The 23,164-nt window shown below is 38.4% G+C and overlaps 1 protein-coding gene across 7 annotated transcripts in view; it reads right to left on the bottom strand.

The window, feature by feature from the left end:
• map3k7 (mitogen-activated protein kinase kinase kinase 7) overlaps positions 1–23,164 on the bottom strand; it is a 48,711-nt gene that overhangs the window by 7,398 nt on the left and 18,149 nt on the right. For all 7 annotated transcript variants that reach the window (XM_088286193.1, XM_088286197.1, XM_088286196.1 and 4 more), the window contains exons 7-10: positions 11,486–11,614; positions 8,930–9,054; positions 8,622–8,752; positions 519–600 (exon numbers count right to left, since the gene is read on the bottom strand). In XM_088286193.1, coding sequence (XP_088142319.1) covers positions 519–600; positions 8,622–8,752; positions 8,930–9,054; positions 11,486–11,614 — 467 coding nt within the window. The remainder of the gene's footprint in view (positions 1–518; positions 601–8,621; positions 8,753–8,929; positions 9,055–11,485; positions 11,615–23,164) is intronic.

Genomic DNA, 23,164 nt, shown 5'->3' with positions numbered 1-23,164 from the left:
CCATGGGTGAAGTGTTCGATGTTTTGTCATTGCCACATTAGCCATTGGCTATTTTCTGTCATATTTACAGGAAACTGTTTTATTAATATGCACTGCCCCTATATACATTTAAAAACAAATAAATACAAATACAAATAGCAGTTTTCCGTTGGTAGTTGTTGGTGCTCATGTAGTTGTGTTCCCACATTTCTATAAAACCTTTTTTCTTTTTTCTAAACTTATAGGCTTCTATGCAATGGGGCCCAATATTTAGCACGGTCGTTTAAAACATGAATAATACTTAGCACTTGCAACACTATATATTGCTACATTGAATTAGACATTATATTATTACATTAATAATCCATTGATGATTGACTAAAAATTATTTATTCCAAATTTGCATTGAGTCTTAGAATTAACTATTTCTCACACCCCTAACTTTTAAATGGCAATAAATTATACATCCGGACGAAAAAAATACCTCACGTCTGACCTCACACAGGGGGGTGACATACAATTGAAGGTTATTCATGTACCCGAGCTAGCGGCAGAATTGCTCTGTCCATCGTCAGAATATTGATATGGAGTTTGCAGGGGTTCTTCAGATCCTGGAAAGTACTGCAAACAGACAGCAGAGGAAAGTAGAGTATAATATTTATTTTTCTACAGTGTTACCATGACAAAAGTATTTGCTCTTACCCTGACTTGTTCGCCCCCCCCCTCACATTTATCAGACCTATTTTAAAATGTTTGGTTTCATCCAATCCGCAAAATATTATCACACAAAGTCAACAGAGGTAAGGGCTTGTTTATTCCAGAAACATGCAATGTTGAAGAAATTCTGTATTTTGTATTTGTCCTCCCCCAGAAAAATTGTGTTCAAATTATATGATGACAACACTTTTTTCCTGTGCTGAAGCTTATCATTTAAACATGTATTAGTTTTGGTTTGCTTCATGCTCTCATTTTTTTGTTTTTTGCAAAAGTAAATGGTCTCTCCCTTACCCACCGGTAAACGGTTATTTTTTTTTATTTAGTTTTGACTTTTTTCCAGGAAATTCTTCATTTGGATGTATTTGTTTTAGTATAGTTTTTATATATACACACACATATATATATATATATATATATATACACACGTAGATATATATATATATATATATATATATATATACACACACGTAGATATATATATATATACACACGTAGATATATATATATATACACACGTAGATATATATATATATATATATATATATATATACACACGCACGTAGATATATATATATATATATATATATATATACACACACGCGTAGATGTACGTAGATATATATATATATATACACACACGCGTAGATGTACGTAGATATATATATATATATATCTACACACGCGAAGATGTACGTAGATATATATATATATATATATCTACACACGTAGATATATATATATATATATATATATCTACACACGTAGATATATATATATATATATATATCTACACACGTAGATATATATATATATATATATATCTACACACGTAGATATATATATATATATATATATCTACACACGTAGATATATATATATATATATATATCTACACACGTAGATATATATATATATATATATATATACACGTAGATATATATATATATATATATATATATCTACACACGTAGATATATATATATATATATATATATATATATATATACACGTATATATATATATATATACACACGTAGATATATATATCTATATATACACACGTATATATATATATATATATATATATACACACACACGTAGATATATATATCTATATATACACACGTGTATATATATATATATATATATATATATATATATATATATATATACACACACGTAGATATATATATATATACACACACGTAGATATATATATATACACACGTAGATATATATATATACACACACGTAGATATATATATATATACACACACGTAGATATATATATATATATACACACACGTAGATATATATATGTATATATATATATACACACGTAGATATATATATAGATATATATATATCTATATATATATACACACGTAGATATATATATACACACGTAGATATATATATATATATATATATATATACACACGAAGATATATATATATATATATATATATATACACACGTAGATATATATATATATATATATATATATACACACGTAGATATATATATATATACACACATAGATATATATATATATATACACACGTAGATATATATATATATATACACACAGATATATATATATATATATACACACGTAGATATATATATATATATATATATATATACACACGTAGACATAAATATATATATATACACACGTAGATATATATATATATATACACGTAGATATATATATATATATATATATACACACGTAGATATATATATATATATATATATACGTAGATATATATATATATATACACGTAGCTATATATATACAGACGTAGATATATATATATACACACCTAGATATATATATATACACACCTAGATATTAGGGCTGGGCGATAAACCGAAAATTTACCGTTACCGAAATGTATTAGAATGACCGACATCATTTTGCCCATGTCGGTAAATTCGGTGTCTAAAAAAAAAAAAGAAAAAGAAGTCTTTTCTGTCTGCGGCGATGCTCATGCCCCTTTAAGACGGCTCCAGCGCGTGTAGTCACGTGACTCCTCCCTTCTGAACAAGAATGTAAACAAGACGTGTTCGTAGCTGGCGATTCAAATCCTGAAGCGGCTGACACGGCTGCGGACGAAGTAACGTTAGTTGAAATTGTTCCTGTCGCGCTTGTCCCGAAAATAAAGTGGACATCTGTCGTTTGGAAATGTTTTGGGTTCCATAAAGACGATGTTTAAGCAAAAAAACATTAACTACAAAGTGCGTCGTAAGCACCAGAAACAGCGCGTCCAACCTTTTCTTTTTCACCACCCACAACACAACCATGCTGTTGACTTGGAGCTTGTGCTAAAAGTTCAAAGTGAGGAGCAAGTTTGGACAAGTGACAACAGCCCATAACGGAGGCGACACCATACGAGAGAACGTCTCAGAGGTGGACGCGATAGCCGAGCACATAGCTAAAGATAGAGCTCCTCTTGTTACAATGGAGCGGACAGGATTCAAACGCCTCATGAAAGTAGCCGACAAGAGGTACGAAAATATTTGCCGCAAACAGCACTTCCGATATGGACAACATCGGGACGGGAGCGGAGACATGTCAAGCATTTTGCATCCACATCCGACTTGTGGTCTTGTCGCAATATGGATCCCTGTTTGCGCCTGAATGTGCATTACATAGACAGCAAGTGGCGATTGCGCACCAGGGTAATCGAGACGGCACATTTTCCTGATGAAGCACATGCGTTTATTTGGCATTGGCATTCCATTGACATTTTTTTTCCCATTCTATTTAGCATTTTGTTTACAGGCGACTAGCGCCTTTGCACATGGCATTATTTAGATTGTTTACACGATACCTTTACACAAATCTAGGCCTTTGCAAATGGAATTACAGCATCTCGGCACAATATATTTACATAAAAAGATTTTGTGAGAGGTACCCTTTTTCTCCTGTTCTTTGTGACATTGTTCAAGTCACGCAAAGCAAGCTAGTTTGAATGTTTATTCAAATGATTTTTGTACTTCTATTTTTCATTGAAAGTAATGCGTACCAGTTGGTCAATAAAAAAAGCAGTTAATATGCATTTCCTGCATTTATTTTGATTTTGGTCCTCAGGGGGAATTTATCGCGCATTTATCGTTATCGAGGTAAAACTGCCTAATTTATCGCGATATTGATTTTAGGTCATATCGCCCAGCCCTACTATATATATATATATATATATACACACCTAGATATATATATATATATACACAGCTAGATATATATATATACACACGTAGATGTATATATATACACACGTAGATGGATATATATATACACACACGTAGATGTATATATATATATATACACACACGTAGATGTATATATATATATATATACACACGTAGATGTGTATATATATATATATATATATATATACACACACACACACACACCCACACAAGTAGATATATATATATATATATATATATTAGGGCTGGGCGATATGACCTAAAATCAATATCGCGATAAATTGGGCAATTTTACCTCGATAACGATAAATGCACGATACATTCCCCCTGAGGACCAAAATCTAAATAAATGCAGGAAATGCATATTAACTGCTTTTTTTTTTATTGACCAACTGGTACACATTACTTTCAATGAAAAACAGAAGTACAAAAATAATTTGAATAAACATTCAAAATAGCATGCTTTGCATGACTTGAACAATGTCACATAGAACAGGAGAAAAAGGGTACCTCTCACAAAATCTTTTTATGTAAATATATTGTGCCGAGATGCTGTAATGCCATTTGCAAAGGCCTAGATTTGCGTAAAGGTATCTTGTAAACAATATAAATAATGCCATGTACAAAGGCGCTAGTCGCCTGTAAACAAAATGAAAAAAATGTCAATGGAATGCCAATGCCAAATAAATGAGTGTGCTTCATCAGGAAAATGTGCCGTCTTGAGTACTCCGGTGCGGAGTCGCTCGCCACTTGTTGTCTATGTAATGCACATTCAGGCTCAAACAGGGATCCATGTTGCGACTCGACCACAAGTCGGATGTGGATGCAAAATGCTTGACATGTCTAAGCTCCCGTCCCGATGTTGTCCATATCGGGAAGTGCTGTTTGCGGCAAATATTTTCGTACCTCTTGTCGGCTACGTTCAGAGGCGTTTAAATCCTGTGCGCTCCACTGTAACTAGAGGAGCTCTATCTTTAGCTATGTGCTAGGCTATCGCGTCCACCACTGAGACGTTCTCTCGTATGGTGTCGCCTCCATTAGTGGACTGTTTTCACTTGTCCAACCTTGCTTCTCACTTTGAACTTTTAGCACAAGCTCCAAGTCAACAGCATGGTTGTGTTGTGGGTGGTGAAAAAGAAAAGGTTGAACGCGCTGTTTCAGGTGCTTACGACGCACTTTGTAGTTCATGTTCTTTTGCTCAAAAATCGTCTTTATGGAACCCAAAACATTTCCAAACGACAGATGTCAAATTTATTTTCGGGACAAGCGCGACAGGAACAATTTCAACTAACGTTACTTCGTCTGCAGCCGTGTCAGCCGCTTCAGGATTTGAATCACCAGCTACGAACGCGTCTTCTGTTTACATTCTTCTGCAGCGCATGAGTCACGTGACTACATGCGCTGGAGCCGTCTTAAAGAGGCATGAACATCGCTGCAGACAGAAAAGACTTTTCTTTTTCTTTTTTTTTTTTAGGCACCGAATTTACCGACATGGGCGAAATGATGTCGGTCATTCTAATACATTTCGGTAACGGTAAATTTTCGGTTTATCGCCCAGCCCTAATATATACACACACATGTAGCTATATATATATATACACACACATGTAGCTATATATATATATACACACACACATGTAGCTATATATATATATACACACACACATGTAGCTATACATATATATACACACACACATGTAGAGATATATATATACACACACACATGTAGAGATATATATATACACACACACATGTAGATATATATATATATACACACATGTAGATATATATATATACACACATGTAGATATATATGTAGATATATATAGATATATATATATATATATATGTATGTACGTACGTACGTGTATATGTGTGTGTGTATATATATATATATATATATATATACATATACATATATATACATATACATATATACACATATATATACATATATACACAGATATACATATATACACAGATATACATATATACACATATATATACATATATATACATATACATATATACACATATATATACATATATACACAGATATATACATATATACACAGATATACATATATACACATACATATACATATACACATATATATACATATACATATATACATATATATACATATACATATATACACATATATATACATATACATATATACACATATATATACATATATACACATATATATACATATATACACAGATATACATATATACACATACATATACATATACACATATATATACATATACATATATACATATATATACATATACATATATACACATATATATACATATACATATATACACATATATATACATATACATATATACATATATATATACCACCTGCTTTGGATAAAGAAGCCTTTTGAAATACAAGAGCCGTCATTTTGAAAGTGTGCTTTGAGGCGCTCTTGACAATGAGGTCATAAAATGATTTATCGAGTGCCAAATTAAGGTATTTTGTCTCGTACAATTATTATTATATATTATTGTTTATTACAATTCTGTTGTGAGTGTCTTAATTAAATAATATCATATAAATGAATGAGAAACAGTTTGCAGAGCGCCACCTTTTGTGCGGCTCTCACGTTCCGTGTGGGTTAGCTGTTATAAAATATATTAGTTTGGTGTTGAGCAGTTTGGATGATGGATGATGCATGTAGTAAAGGACTTAACTGCACTTTAGCAAGAAACAATTTAATTTAGCAAATTTCACCGTAGCTGGAGCTGTAACAAAGCACTTAATATATGATGTAATATAAATTTGCAGTAAATTGGAACACAGATTAAAACACATACAGTAGAACAATATAGTATTCAATTGTATCTAACTGAAAATTCTATTACAAAAGTAAATATTTTGATAAAATTGATTTTTGCTGGGTGAAAGTGCAATTATTTAAAAAAAAAAACCCAAAAAAATTTACTTCACAAACGGCCAACTGGGTTCCTTCTTAATGTAAACAAAATTGTCAGTTTCTTACATTAACACAACAGAGCAGCAAACTATTTTCCTGTCTAGAAACATTTTCCATGGGGAAATTTCAAGCACAAATGGAGTAGACATCAGTTTAAACCAGTTGTTTTTCAAATAGTCGGGAGTGGGGGAGGGCGGAGGCGCGATGATGTGGGGGGCACTGTTACCCTGGGAAATAGGCTTTTTTTCCCGCCGTAGTACGGCTGAACGATGTATGGTTTTGGAACCAAAATTGCAATCTCAGACAACGCAAATTCGAGATCGTTCAAGTTGCGCTTTGTGCCTGTAGTTCACGCAGTAGGTCTCGCAGTACTGATTTAAAAAAAAAAACAAAGAAAGCGTTGCCTTGTCCCGGAAGTAATTTCTTTCGCCACTACTGGAATACTAGCCGCCAAGCTATCTTGCGCCACAGCAGTATGAGCTTTATTTGTACCATAACTAAGTCCGTGCAGAGCAGCAGCAACGAGCTGCGCGATGACAAATAAACAACGACCCCGCTAACAAGAACCGTTCTGAATGAGTCGGCGAACGGGGTGGCGCTAAGCGTGCTTATCGCTAAAATGAATTACAGAGTAATAAGTGCTTCGATGTATGCTCGACTTTTAACAGAAGTCTGACTCAAACCGCGTTTGGGCGGAGAGCCAGCAGCTATTAACAGAAATGTTGTATTACAACCATTATGTATAGAAACATAAAATAAGACGACGGCTATGTTAGCAATTTAGCAGACGCTCTCAGACCGGAACGCAGTAACGGATGACGTCACTACGACGAAGAGATTTGATGTCAAACATATATAGTAAATATTTGCCATATCGTCAATATTTGCACCACAGAGAACTGAGTTTCGAGATCCTCTCAATAATAGTTATCTAAATTATGACATATACACACATATATATATATATATATATATGCGTATATATATATGCGTGACAGAAAATAATTGAGAAGCACTGGTTTAAACTTAGCCTTTCCAAGGCATTAATTTATATAAAAAAAGGTATTAACAGCCTTGGTGCAACTTCCCCTGTATAATGAGCATTTTTCCAAGTGACAAAAGTAGGTTGATGGCTGTGCACTTATGAGCTCAGAGCAGTTGACGTGGAACGAGACAAATATTCTTACACTGTATGATGTCATTATGGTCACAGGCATATCCTGTATTGTCACTTGGGTAAATAGGCCACAAATTCAACGGTCATCATAATTAAGAGATCTAGCTATATGCACACCCTACGCACACAAACATGTTTCTCACTGATTTGTGCTACTGCCTTGTTTCAGGTCCTATGCAACCTCGCAATGGGCGTCCGGCGGAGAGCAAGGTCCATGTTACGATGATTACACGCATTGGTGCTCGCCTTCATTTCAGCCTGAAATTTTTCCCATACTTTTGCCATCTTCCTGCGTAATCAACAGACTAGCTCTGCTTCTGCCTCCGACTTATGTGTCCTGATGTGACTTAAGCGTGTTACGTCCGCTCGCAATTTTGCTTTTCAATGTGTCTCTATGAGGTGAAAAACATGAATGTGGACTCGCAAATTGTGATGCTTATTTCGAACAGTATCAAGGGTCAAATGTATATGTTAAAATAATTGAACTATTATTTTATTATTATTACAACAGAGACTGCTACTAGAGGCCCCGACAAAATAACCAGTAGAAAATGTATGGAAACTTCCTAACAGATTACCTGCATGAGATGAGTCATGATTTTCACAATCTCCTCCATGGAAGGCCGCTCAGACGGGTCTTTGGACCAGCAGCGCGTCATCAAATTCTCAATAGGTTTGGGTAAATTTTTTATCAAAGGTGGTCTTGTCCCTGAAATAGAACACACACAATTCAAGAAAAACATTGGTATTATCCCACAATACTCAAAATCAAGTTTAAAAGTAAGCAAATTGATGGCGAAAAAAATAGTCAAATTCTACATTAGAATAGACTTCACGGGGAATGCCCCAAAGATATCCGTATTTATGTTGTTGCCTTTTGACTCACCGTTGTGCACTGCCCACATAATACGGAAAGCTGGTCCTCCAATTTCATCAAAGGGCTTCCTACGTGTGACCACCTCCCAGAGAATTATCCCCCAGCTAAATACGTCACATTTCTCGCTGTAATTGCTACCTAGAAGTACAGAAATATAGCAAAAGGTTAAAAGCAACATTGGTGTTTTATTAATAACAGGAAATGGCACAGAATTAAAATACAAGCGCAAAACAGTGGTCAGTGCAAGTAAACCTTAGCTCAACCACATTTTGTTGTACGGCTCAGTTCGACCTATACTTACCTTATCAGTTGAGCATAGGGATGGGTATCGAATCGATGCAATTTTATTCAAACTACTACTCTTAACGATACTGCTTTTCGATTCGGTGCATTTACGGTATTCTTATCAGTACATTTTTTGTTTAGAAACACCCAAACAAAAATATTTGAATTCACACTGGAGTTTTTCTTTTTTTTTTTTTAAATAAATGTACTTGTCTTGCAATAAATTAATAAAAAACATTGTAACTTCATTCCTCCTTCCCTCTCCAGTCTCCATAACCACTCAAACCAAGAAGAACCAAACATTTCCATTGAGTGTAAACTGATTTGTCAGAGCTGGAAATTTGCTGGTCCATCATTCGTCACCCGTCAGCGGCCTTCGTACCCGTCCGTCATTCGTCAGTCTGCCATTTTTCAAGCCGGTCTGTCAAATGTCCCCCAACTCATCAGTACGACCCTCACCTCCCCCAAAAAAACGTCAGCAAAAAGGGCGTCCGTCAATTGCTCAAAGCAATACAGTTTTATCAGTTTGAGCATTGACTATCTTGTTTTTTTTTTTTAAGTGTATTCAATTAAATCTAGGTTGAACATAATTTTGTATTTGACATCCTGACTTCTGATGTGTTGATGTGTGCAGCAGGGAGAGATGGAAAACGGGCAGGACACCGGCCCTCGAGGAACAGGATGGAGACCCCCGCTTCAAGTTGATGCTTAGTTTTGTCTGTTGTCTGTCCCATCTCTTTCGAATTTGATCCCAGCAAATTCCACGGAGGGGTACTGGCAGATTTGCCGTTGCTACAGCCTGCAACTGTCTTCTATGTAGAACTAACTGTTTGCCTGGAACTATCCACTGGTTTGACACTACATTAAAGTGGTGTCATTCACCTACTGTTGACTTACCTCCACATCTATACACTCTCTACACCTACGACTGCAGCCCGGCCCACGGTAACAACACCATCGTCAAGTTTGCTGACGATACGACAGTGGTCGGTCTGATCTCGGAAGGTGACGAGACAGCCTATAGAGAGGAGGTCCAGAGACTGACGGCTTGGTGCGAGGACAACTGACTGCAACTCAACATGGCAAAAACAAAGGAGATTGTCATCGACTTCAGGAGGAACAAGACGGTGTCGCCCCCCCTCTGCATCGAAGGCGTGTGTGTGGAGAGGGTCCACACGTTCAAGTTACTGGGAGTACAGATCTCTGATGACCTTTCTTGGACACACAACACCACAGCAGTGGTAAAGAAGGCCACCGGTGTCTGCACTTCCTGAGAGTCCTCAGGAAATTCAACCTGGACAAGAAGCTGCTGCTGGCCTTCTACCACTCGTCCATCGAGAGCCTGCTGACGTACTGTATCTCCACCTGGTACAGCGGCTGCACTGAGGCGGACAGAGTGAGGCTCCAGAGGACGGTCAAAACAGCGCAAAGGATTATTGGCTGCCCTCTCCCCTCACTGTCGGACATCTACACCGCCCGGTGCCTCAGCAGGGCTCTCAATATCGTCAAAGACAATACCCACCCAAACTCACACCTGTTCGACCTGATGCCCTCTGGCAAGCGCTACAGGTGCATCAAGTCAAGGACTAATAGACTGAGAAATAGTTTCTTTCCAAGAGCCATCTCCATTCTAAACTCTCACACACACACACACACACACGAACACCCCTACCTTGCAGAACAGCGACGTGATGTATATATCCTATTTCATATTATTTTCCATCTCACTATTTATTCTCTTATTTATCTAATTCATATATTTAATTGAATTATTGTTGTATTGCACTGGAGAGGGGAGCTCTCTAATCTCGTTGCACACTTGAGTACAATGACAAAGGGATTTCTGATTCCGATTCTGCACTTCAAGGCGGTATATTTTGGTTTTCATTACTGCCATCTAAAGTTTGTGATAGTCTTCAGTGGAAAACCGAGGCATCTTGTTACTAATAGCAGTCGTTTGCTAAATTAGCAGGCCACACTCACATTATCGAAAAGAGGGAACAAAAGAAATGTTGAAACAAGTCCATGACTATTTGCAAAAAATTACAGACCCACAGATATAAAAGTGTGCAGGAGTCATTATCAGCAGAAAATTGCAAGCTAGGGCGAGAGCAAGCAGCAAAAGCAGTAAGAGCAGGAAGCAGATACTGTATACCACTGCAAACGCTTGTAATTAGTTACTTTATGTCTTTGCGTGAAAACAAAATGACCATTTGACAAGCATGATGGAATGAAACAATGCTTAATTAGAGTTTCCAAAATTTGGAAAAAGCCAAATACTTGCCTTCAAATACTTCTGGCGCCATCCACGCTGCACTTCCTTTGTTGTTCGTCATATGAGTCTGAATATCACAGGCTGTTCCAAAATCACATATCTTGAGCACAGTGCCACCAGCCACAAGAAGCAAACTAGAAAAGACAAACCATGAACACAAACACTTACAAAATGACAATAATGTTCAAGCTTTGTAATGCATTAAAATCTGCTTTTGTTAGATAAACTGCCAAATCCTAAATATTAATCATCTTTGTGCTGTAGGCAGAGGCTAGAATTGTGCAGCAATTACATGCGATGGAGTACATTTGGAGTATATTTTGAGTGCAAAAACAGAACTTTGACCGCCAAATCAGCTGAAACAGCAAAGAAGTGCACACACTCGAGCATGAATGAATGTATTATGTATGAAGTGTGGCTTAACTTGGTTGAAATAAATGACCAGAAACATTAATGCAACCCTTACAATAAGATTATATTGTGTAAACTAACGACGTGCTAGCGCCGATGTTAGTTAGCAAGCTATGATCCTCAACAACAAGCAAGTAAAACAAATGTCCTATGGCAAAGATAAGTTTGCTAACAAATTTAAGTAGCCTCAAAACAGTTGGTCAACAGTATGAAAAACAAATGGAGATTAATTTAAATCTATCAACGTTACTGCATTGGGGTACAGCGTCTTGCACAAATAAGCATTCACAGGGCACTGCTGGAGGAGCACAGATGTTAACAACATTGCACATTACAACATACACAAAAAAGTGTACATTCTTTGAAAATTTGTTTTAATACTTGATGTTTTGAATTAGGACTGCACTATGTATAAGCTAGGAATACAATGGGCTTGCTTATTTTGCCACTTGAAAAAAATTTCTTTCATTAGATAATTTTTTTTATTTCTTTTGGGACGAGATAAACATCGCAATAATATCGTTATTGCTATTTTGAACACCCGAAAGGCATGTTTTACTGGTATCGTGCAGCCCTATTTTGAATGGTAAATTTCCTCTTTACAGCTGTCTTATATAATTTGATCTTTAGTCACTGTAATAGTTTTTCTCATTTTTAATAGTTTAACATACTTCTAATTATCAACAGACCAGTGCTTCTCAATTATTTCCTGTCACGGCCCCCCTACCAAGAAGAAAACAATTTTCGAGCCCACACCACCGTTTTTTCTTTCTTTCTTTGTATATTGATGTTAGATTGTCAATAAAATATCCCTCAACAAAGCTAAATTGCTAAGAAATATAATTTTGAGAATTATTATTGTGAGGATCTCGTAACTCAGTATTCTGTTGTGCAAATATTGATAAGATGATAATTATTTACTATACTTTTTTTTAACTTTATTAACATTAACAAACCAAACAGTTATTAATACGTACATAATATAGAAAAGACAAAAAGAAGAGCCAGGGGGATTTTAAACAAAACTTCTATATAAATAACATAAAGCAACAGTTTTATTATGTTTACGATCCGTTTTCAAATTTTTTTTATGGTTACTATACGTTGGACATCGAACCTCTTTGTCGTGATGACGTCAGCAATTTCCGTGTTACTCTTATTTTATTTTTAGATACGTAAAGGTTGCAATACAACATTTCTGTTCATAGCTGCTGGCTCTCTGCCCAAACGCGGTTCAAGTGAGACCTCTGTTAAAAGTCGAGCGTACATCGAAGCAATTCATTTTAGCGATTAGCACGCTTAGTGTCTCCTTGCTCGCCTCCTCGTTTAGAACTCGACTTGTTAGTGGAGTCATTTATTTGCCATCACGTAGCAAAAGAAATCACTTCCGGGACTACGAGCGACGCCTTTTTCTTTTAATCAGTACTGCGTGACCTACTGCGTGAAGTAGGGGCATAAACAGCTTTGACGAGCTCAAACTCGCATTGTCTGAGATCACGTTTTTCGGTCCCAAAATGATGCATGGGTCAGCCATACTTCGGTGGAAAAAAAGCATGCTCGCCAGGATCCCACGCGCCCCCCTCAGTATCACACCTACTATTTGAGAATCACTGCAATAGACTAATATGAAATACAAACATTGTGATTCACCTATATATTGAAGTGGTCATAGGGAAGTCCATATGAATTTTGGTACCAATTGATCACCGTTTTTGGACGGTAAAAACTATGAAAGTACAATGATTTATTTCCAATGGGGAGTTTGGTATCTACCCCTTTCATGACTCGAGCGAAACATGGAGCGAGTGGCCTTTTAAGCACATTAAGTGGTTCAGGTCGCTTCATACATTTTTCTTTGGGTCTTTGTTTTGAGTAGGAAATTTTCAAAAACTTTAAGAATTATGGATACCGACTGATTTGAATGGCGCCACAGCAATCCCCAAAGGCACTGCATTATGTTGCAGCCCCGGTCCCAGTGTCTGTCAATGTCTGGGTTGAAGTCGCCAGTGTTGGACAATGGATCACCGGTATTTGAAAGAAAGGACAAAATGGACAGGGTAGTGGGCGAACAGGAAAGGAGTTGGATCTAGGCCATCGCCTACATACATGAGCTCGGTCTTGAGCCAGAGCCTGTTTTTTGTTTTGACATCGAACACTGACAGCATCCTGGAGTTAGTGGGCGGTCTCACTGAACAGAGTGGTGTCATTAGGATATTCATGGTCAGTGAGGGTATAGTCAGTGGCCGTGTCCAAATTAACAGGCTGCGATCTCCGAAGGCTGCTTTTTCGGTCGCATGACGTCACTTTCGGCGCGACACGACCGCGCGTGGTGTCCTAATTCACGGCTGTCACGTGCTACCTTCGAATCCAGCCTTGGAATTGGTCTTCGTTTCCATGGAGCCAAGGCCGCTTGGCGCAACATTTACGTTACGCCCCCATATACTTTGCTCCTCTGTTCGACGCAGGTGATAAGTATTTGCGGTGGATTTATAAACGGCTTGGATAATCAATGGATAATCAGCGACGAGCGCCAGACCGAAGGCATCGGCTTAGCAAAACATTTGTATTATTTAATTTTAAACGATGAAACCCGAACTTTTCTTCATTTTATTTCACTTTTTAGTTTATTTCCATTTTGTTCTTGAGGAGAGGAGGATCACGCTTTCCCATCGCAGAGTTGTCCTTTATCGAAGGAATGAAGTAAGTTCTAAATCCGTCTATCAGCATTTTCACACTATTACCAACATTGACAGGTCAATAGGGTTATAACGTGATTGTTACAGATGAACTAAAAACATCAGTAGTACAACTTCAGTAGTACATGTGTTAACTTCATAATAGAACAAATATCGAATGGAAATGATATAATTATATACATTCTGAAAGAGTTTTTATGAATTTAGATACTTGTGACGGCTTTATTGTCCCCGTGATTAGTTTGTACACATGGAAAAACACCAGAATACCACTAGAGAGTTAAGGGCCAGAGTTATTAAAATTATGTTGGCGATACTGTAGGAATGATGCAAGCAAACGAAACAAGTACAATAATTAATGTTCATGTTTTTTTTTTTTTTATTCAAAACATTAACAGCCAAGAAGTCCATACTGCAGGATAAACCTGGGTGTGCCAGTGTTGGATCGTTTTTTCAATGGAGAGGATCTCCAAACAGACTTTCGCCTGAGCAGGGACTCATTCAGAGTGTTGCTGAACCTCCTGGACCAAGACCGACGACATGGATGGGGTGTCGAGATAGAGGTCCTTGTCTTTCTCTTCTGGCTGGCGAATGGGGCATCATATCGGGTGGTGGCACGAGCATTTGGGATGCCGCGGTCCACTGCCCACTACATCATCCACCGGGTCACTGGGGAAGTGGTGGCTCTTTGCCACAGAGTCATCCACTTCCCCAACACTGCAGGAGACCTTCAGGCAGTGACCCAGGGATTTGCAGGGCTGGGGAAGCACCATGCATTTGCAAGAGCTGCTGGAGCAATAGATGGTTGTCATGTCCGAATCAAGCCTCCAAGTGGCCCTGATGGTCATGACTACAAGAACCGCAAGCTTTTCAGCAGCATAATCATGCAAGCTGTGTGTGACCATCAGGGTCGCTTTCTGGACATATACGTGGGTTGGCCTGGATCAGTCCACGACTCCAGGGTCCTCAGGCACAGCCCTCTTTGCCAAAGAGGGCTGTATCCTCCTCCAGGGCACTTCATATCTTGGCAGATGGAGGGTATCCGTGCCTCCAGCGACCACTCCCCCTCATCACTCCTTACAAGCGGCCGGTGCAGGGCGTGGGGGCCCGGCGCTTCAACGTTCATCATTCCAAGGCACGCTCAATTATTGAGCGTGCCTTTGGAATGATGAAGGTGAGATTCCGGGCCATCTTTTTCCACGCCCTGGAGGTGCACCACACCTTTGCACCACATGTAAGTAAATTAAAAAAAAGTATAATTGATACTTATACTTTCAATATGTTGCTCTTTATTCAGGATCAAATTATGTCCTGTTCAGTGCAATAACTATCAAATATAGCCAATATACAGCATTTCCTTTTTATTTCTTTTAGGTCATCGCTGCCTGTGCCGTCCTCCACAACATCTGCCTTGGGGTGGGAGACCTCATGGCCTCGGAGGACGAAGGGGAAGAGGAGGCTGCTGTGGAAGAGGTGGCTGACACAGTCGCTGGAGTGCAGTGGAGGGACCACCTGTCTGCTCAGGTGTCTGCCCTAGAGGAGGTACCAGAGGACCACGAGTATATTTAGGTATTTAAATACTTTTAACTGCACAATGGTATTTGAGCAATCATCCCATCAAATATGCCACAAAATAATCTTTAACTGAATCATCAAACAGCACAGCCACACAAACATGGCAAAATATCAGAAGATGTAATGAATGGTTAATAAATCTATCCCATCTTTTGGAGTGACATGGCAGCCATCTATTGCCCCAACCATCCCTGCAAACCCCCACGTAATGGATGATGTAGTGGACACTGCAACCGGTATGATGCCCCACTTCAAGTCACGAGAGGAAGATCAGGACTCTTGCTCGTGCCCCATCCATGTCATGGGTCCTGGAAGAAAGGTTCCATCCATGCTCCAAATGAGTCCCTGCTCAGGCAAAAATTGGCAAAACAGCACTGACACACTCAGGTTTATCCTGCAACAGTTATGAACTGGGAAATGCTTTTTTATTTTCTGTGAATTATAATGTACTTAATTTATGCCTTGTTTGTCCACCAGTTTTTCAATAAATTAAGTTTGTAAGCAAAATGGACATGGAGTCTTCATATTATTGTAAATGTTTTGGTCTTTCACAAACCTGGGCTTTTTCACTTTTGTCTGAAGAAGCTGATCTCAAGATGTGACTGGGATACGAACTAGTTCATCTGTTTTGAAAGTACCCCGGTTTTTGTTTACTTTTTAATGAATGTTATCTAAATTTCTGTCTTGAACACCAAGCATATTTCACTCATTTTTTATTTTGATCCATCAGCTTTTCCATCAAAGTAAAAAACCTTTCAAAAGTCTCCCTCCTCTCAGTTGCCCTTCCCTCCTCTGCCAACCTCTGTCTCTCTAATTCCTGTCTCCGCATTGCTAAGTCAAGTCTGTATAGTTTGATCATTTCATCCTCTCTCCTTCGCTTTCTCCCTCTCAGTCGTTGCTCCGGCTGTTGGCCTCGCTGATTTTCCTCTTCTACGACTACGACTTCTTCTTCCTCCTCCTCCTCCTCTTGCGTCACCCTGGCCCGACTTGGCCCTGGGAGTTCTTCCGGGCTGGCCTGACTTGGCCCTGGTCTTTCCTCAGGGATGGAGGCAATTAGGACAGGGGGGGTGATGGACTCTGTCCGAGCACTCCATCCATAAGTTCGAACCAGGGCCAAGTATCGGCAGTATCTCTCCCTGCCACCCCTTCGCCAGTGCCTGGGTTTTTGCAATCCTTTATGGAAAGAAGCAAAAAGATAAAACAATTATATCTTCATTTTCACACACAAGAAAAAGAAATGTGGACTTCCATACTTTATACTTCATTTTTAAATTATCCCCTTTTTTTTGCCTGCAGGGGCGTCACTTTGCCCTGCAGCTCAAGCTTTTCAACGATGGTCCTGTATTAAATAAATAAAAATGCATGCAAAAATAAAGGATGAAAAAATGGGTAAAAAAGATGCAAACATTAGTCAGAAATCCTGGTGTTATGGGTAACATGCAGATATATGCACTTCAGTACATTAGTTCATGACCGTTTCAGTGCGTTTTATCATGTTAATGTGGAGGGTGATTCATATATTATTCATTAATATCAGTAATTGGGGAGCACATTGTCGGGGGTACATGGAATTTATACAGGGCACATTCTGTGCTAGGATAAATAAACAGCTGCGTGTTAGCGCAAATCTAATTCAAACACAAATGGCTGATGAATGGAACCTAAAGTTGCTATAGTGGGTCTCGCCATTCTTAGGCGTTTTCTTTTTGATATTTTGAGTTTAAATGGATGAAAATAAATAAGACAATAACCCGTCAAATATTTTTCCCGATAGTAATTGTATTTTTACCTCCATGCTGTGGCTGCGGAGAACTTGGCCCCCGTAAAGAGGCTGTCATCTCCTTGCTCCCTAAAACATAAGGAAAAGATTAAATAAAATAATGCTAACATGCAGAAATAAGACAATTCAAATGTTTCAGCCGTACCTCCTATGCAATAGTTCTTAGAGTTACCTTAGTTATATTTGGCCGATTTCGCAACTAACAAAATTATCTTAAGCTGGAGCTAAATATCCAAACATTGCTGCCCAATATTTCTCATGAGTGATGTTTTAATATTGCATATAAAGAACTTATACTTACATCTGAAAGTGCACTCGGGTGAGGCGGAAGACGTGGCTTCGGTAGTTTGCATCTTGCGAGTGTAGAACGGCGTCGAAGAAGAGCGAGGCTTTTAAGGCTGCGAAGGTTGCATGCTCGTAGCCTTCACTCAGGGCCCGTTTCCATGGAGTTTCCACGGAAACGAGGACAGATTATAAGGCCAGTACTCGGAGGCCGCGTGAATTTGGACACCGGCGTAAGCGTCCTTGTCGCACCGGAAATGACGTCTTCTGTCCGCCATATTAGACATCGAAGGACGCAGCCTAATTATTTGTACGTAGCTATCGAGCCTGTCCAAATTCACCACGGGTTATGCGGTCCATATAAGGCTACATGAGGAGGAGCCTTCTTAGGCTTCGAGAACCCAGCCTGCGAACTGGCCTTCGGAGGTCGCAGCCTGTTAATTTGGACACGGCCATAGAGTGGCACCCCAGGGACCCGCACACTGAATCTGGTCATCAGGGAGTCAATAATACAGCAGAACTGAGGCAGCTCAGTATAACGCCACCATTTATAGAAGCCCACTCCAAATCTCAGCTGTTAGAATGCTAACAGCTTTCAGTGCTGAAATACAGCTGGTAAAGTGTGGTTAATTAATTTTGGATGCCAAGGCTTCCTAGGATGTTCCAGAGCTACCCATGGTCTATGGTGTCAAAGGCTCATCAGGATCAGTGGACATGAAGAATAGGAATTCCATTTCTATGATGAGCCAGAGCGCAGAGATGTGGTCTGAGGTGGATCGTTTGGGCATAAAGCCTGCCAGTGTCTGCATTGTGTTCCTGGTAGCCCTTGGGTGAGTAGTAGAAAGAGTTTTCCAGGGATGGAGAGGAGTGTGATGTCTCTATGGATATGGTAGATTAGCTGGTTGTCTTTTTGCTCCCAGAAGGGTTATCAGTGTCTCAGCGACCCATTATATTTGTGTGAACCAGTGTATGATGTTGTCCCCATTACCTACAGCATCTCACTATGATGGAACAAACACCAGGGGCTTTGTCATTCATGAGTTTGGTCAGGGCAACCTTTCCTTCAGCTGGTGTAACAGGGTAATTCTGTAGCCTGGGTTTCGGGTGGTGTTGCCGGTGATGTCTGAGTCTTCTGGTCCAGGTGGTTGATTGAAGTGCTCCTTCTAGCAGGTGATACATTTGATTCCTGTACTACCCTTGACAAAGAAACAGCATTGGCGGGGGCTTTTAACTTACTTCAGCAGGCAATGTGGGACTTCATGCAGAGACCTAATTGTTATATCGTTGGAGGTCAGGCAAGGGTCTGTTACCAAGATGGTCTGTCAGGTTTATTTTGGTGGGCTTCTTAAGTGTTGTTTTTTTCCTCCATGCCATTATGTTCAAAGAAGCAGTGTGCGCTCGACCCAGCCATTATCTATGTACTTCTGCTCACTTCCACAGTTTCTCACTCGCATATAAATCAGCCACAGAGAGGTTAATCTTTTTGATATGTTGAAGTGGTCATAGGCGAGTCCATATGAATTTTGGTACCAATTGATCACCGTTTTTGGACGGTAAAAACAATGCGTGGCCATATTTCTCATTAAACGTAGCCGTTTTTCAAGTCATCACTTATTTACTAATTTCACTAAAATAAATGGGTGAAAATGATGACCAATTTCAGTTTCCTGATCAAAAAATATTTAAACTGAGCTTGTTACTAAAAAATGGGCCATCTCGTTGATGCACCTTGGGGACCAATTACAGCCTCAAGTCATTTTCACTATGATGTCACAAGCTTGTCACAACTTTCTTTGGATTTCTTCACACAGTGCTGAGGGTTATCGTCCTGTTGGAAGGTAAACCTTTGCCCCAATCTGAGATCGTAAGCACTCTGGAGCAGGTCTTTCATCCAGGATGTCTCGGTACATTGTAGCAGTAATCTACCCACAATCCTGGCAAGTCTCCTAGTTCCTACCACTGAAAAACATCCCTTCAGCGTGACGCAGCCAACCCCGTCATTCACTGTAGGAATGGTATTGGTCAGGTAATGAATGGTGCCTGGTTTTCTCCAAACAGGACACACAGGCATTCAATCCAAAGAGTTCAAACGTTGCCGCATTGAGCGTAGAATTTTTTTTCGCATAGTCTGAGACTTTCAAGTGCCTTTCGTCAAACTCCAGAAAGGCTACTGTGTGCCATTTACAAGGAGGGGCTTCCGTCTGGCCACATTATCATACAGGCCTGATTGGTGGAGCACAGCAGAGATTGGGTACTGGGTCACCTCCCTGACTATGGTCCTTCTCCACTGATTGCTCAGTTTAGATGGGCAAGCAAATTTAGGAAGAGTCCTAGTCATTCCTAACTCCTCCCATTTATGATAATGGAGGCCACTGTGCTCATTGGAATGTTCAAAGCAAAATAATTTTTTCTGTACTATTACCCAGATGAGTGTCTCGAAATAATCCTGTCTCAGAGGTCTACTGACAATTCGTTTGACTTCATGCATGGATCGTGCTCTGACATGCAATGTCATCTGAGGGGCCTTACATAGAGGGGTATCTGCCTTTGCAAATCATGTCCTATCAACTGAATTTACGGTGGACTCCTATTAAGCTTTAAGAACCTCTTAAGTGAAAGCATGATGCACCTTAGCTCAATTTTGAACTTCCTGGCATGTGCGGTGTGCGTAAATGTGAATGTACAAGTGATTTCTTATTGTTTTTTTCTAAATTAGCAACATTTTCAAAATCACTTTTTTCACATTCTTTTTTCGTTGTTGAGTGTAGAATTTTTAGATTTAAAAAAAAAAAAATCCTTAATTCTATTTTGGAATGAGAATGATACAAAATGTGAGAAAGTAAAGCACTGTGGATACTTTCCAGATGGAATGTATAGCTATAATTAGCTTAGCTTTTTTCTTTAAGGCATGTGCAAATAAAAAAAAATAAAATAAATAGCTATAATTAGCTTAGCTTTTTTCTTTAAGGCATGTGCAAATAAAAAAAAATAAAATAAAAGAATTAAAAAAAAAACTAAGACGATGATACATTCAATTTGATTCAACAATTCAGCTTTTACCAGCATTCCTCACATTCATAAACGCTGTAATTTTAACTAAAGGTGTGGCCATAACATTTGTGACTGTAAAGGTTTACTTCAGGGGTGTCAAATTCATTTTTGTCACGAGCCACACTGACTGTAGTTTTGGTATTCCTTGGTGAGAATTAGACGTATCGCATTTTCCGGACTATAAGGCGCTACTTTTTTCCTAGATTTTGAATCATGCGGCTAATACAATTGTGCAGCTTTTCTGTGGATTTTTCTCAATCTCAATTTTTTTTTCTCTTGGGTCTGTTCTGTTTTAATTAGCAAAGTTGTTGCCGTGTTAAAAGGCACTGTTGTAATAATTTGTTAGTGTACCTTTATGTGCATTCACAGTAAAAAGTTCTTCTGTACATGCAGAAAACAACAATTTTTGTTTTTAAAACTGAGGCTTATAGCCTGGTGCGGCTTGTATATCGTTGTTTTTTTGTTTTTTGTTTTTGTTGCCATGGCTTGCATGCAGGTGTGCCTTATAGGCAGGAAAATACACTACATAATATGATGGATAACTATTTTTTCCAAATCAGAATCCAACTCAATTCCAAAGAAGTTAGGTTGTGTTAAACATAAAAACGGAACACAATTATTCGAAAATCATGTTCACCCGATAAGTAAATTAATTTAAGTAAATGCATTACAAAGATAAGATCTTTAAAACTATTGTTTTTAGCAAATAATCTTCAACTTAGAATTTTAGGGTTGCGACAAATTCCAAACAAAGCTGGGAGGGGTCATGCTGGATTTTGAACTCTGTGGACATAACAGTCCGGATGGTTCTTTTCCTCTTTGGTCCAGAGGACACGAGTTGCACAATTTCCGAAAACAATTTGCCAATGTGGACTCCGCAGATCAAAGAACACTTTTCCACTTTGCGTCAGTCCATCTTAGATGAGCTCGAACCCAGAGACGCCAGCGCCGTTTTTGAGAGTTGTTTCAAATGGCTTTTATTTCGTTTTAAGTTGCACTTATGGATGTAGTGCCCAACTGTATTTACTGACATTAGTTTTCTGAAGTGTTCCTGAGCCCATGTGGTGATAGCCTTTACACATTGATTGAAAGGGATCAAAGGTTACGGGCATTCAGTGTTTGTCTTCGGCCTTGCCGCATACGAGCAGCAATTTCTCCAGATTCTCTGTATCTTTTGATTATATTATAGACCGTAGATGATGAACTCACTAAATTCCTTGAAATTGTACGTTGAGGAACATTGTCCTTAAACTTTTAAAAACATTTATATCATATTTTTCATATTATTTTATGTCATTATTTTGTCAAGCCGTGCTTGTGTCTGTGTTTTTTTCCATCCACACTTGCCAGCTCCTAATTAGCTGGTTCACCTGTGAGGAGTTCCAAGCAGGTGTTTGATGAGCATTTCTCAAATTTTCTTTTTTGGCACCTGCTGCTGCTGCCTCAGAATTTTGGCGATTGCGTCTTAGTCCGTTCCTCCTACAATATATAATAAAGCGTGGGATTTTGTGTGTGTGTGTGTGTGTGTTTTTAATTTATACACTATTTTGTACTCAATGCAGAGATAATGTCTGTTACGTGGCTTGATATATTTTTTTCAGTTTTGTACATGGTTTAGTTTTTAATTAACATTCTGTGAAATGCTTGCAAATGTACAGTCAACACCCCTGTATACATTATTAAGATTTGCATATTCACAGCAATTAATTATTATTATCATTATTTGTTTTAAATATTTGGTTAGTTTCTTCCCCAAATCTTTTAATGGAAAACATATATTGAATGCTAAAATATTTGGTGTATATAAAAAACTACTTGTATAATATTTATTACATTTCAATGTCTGTCAATTCTATGCAGATTTTCGATTTTGCAGGCCGGCCTGGTCC

Source organism: Idiotropiscis lumnitzeri, chromosome 21 (assembly GCF_059441095.1).
Source record: "Idiotropiscis lumnitzeri isolate Australia: NSW breed Sydney's pygmy pipehorse chromosome 21, RoL_Ilum_1.0, whole genome shotgun sequence".
NCBI lineage: Eukaryota > Metazoa > Chordata > Actinopteri > Syngnathiformes > Syngnathidae > Idiotropiscis > Idiotropiscis lumnitzeri.
Note: the sequence above shows the minus strand (reverse complement) of the source record. Positions and strands in the feature narration are given on the sequence as shown.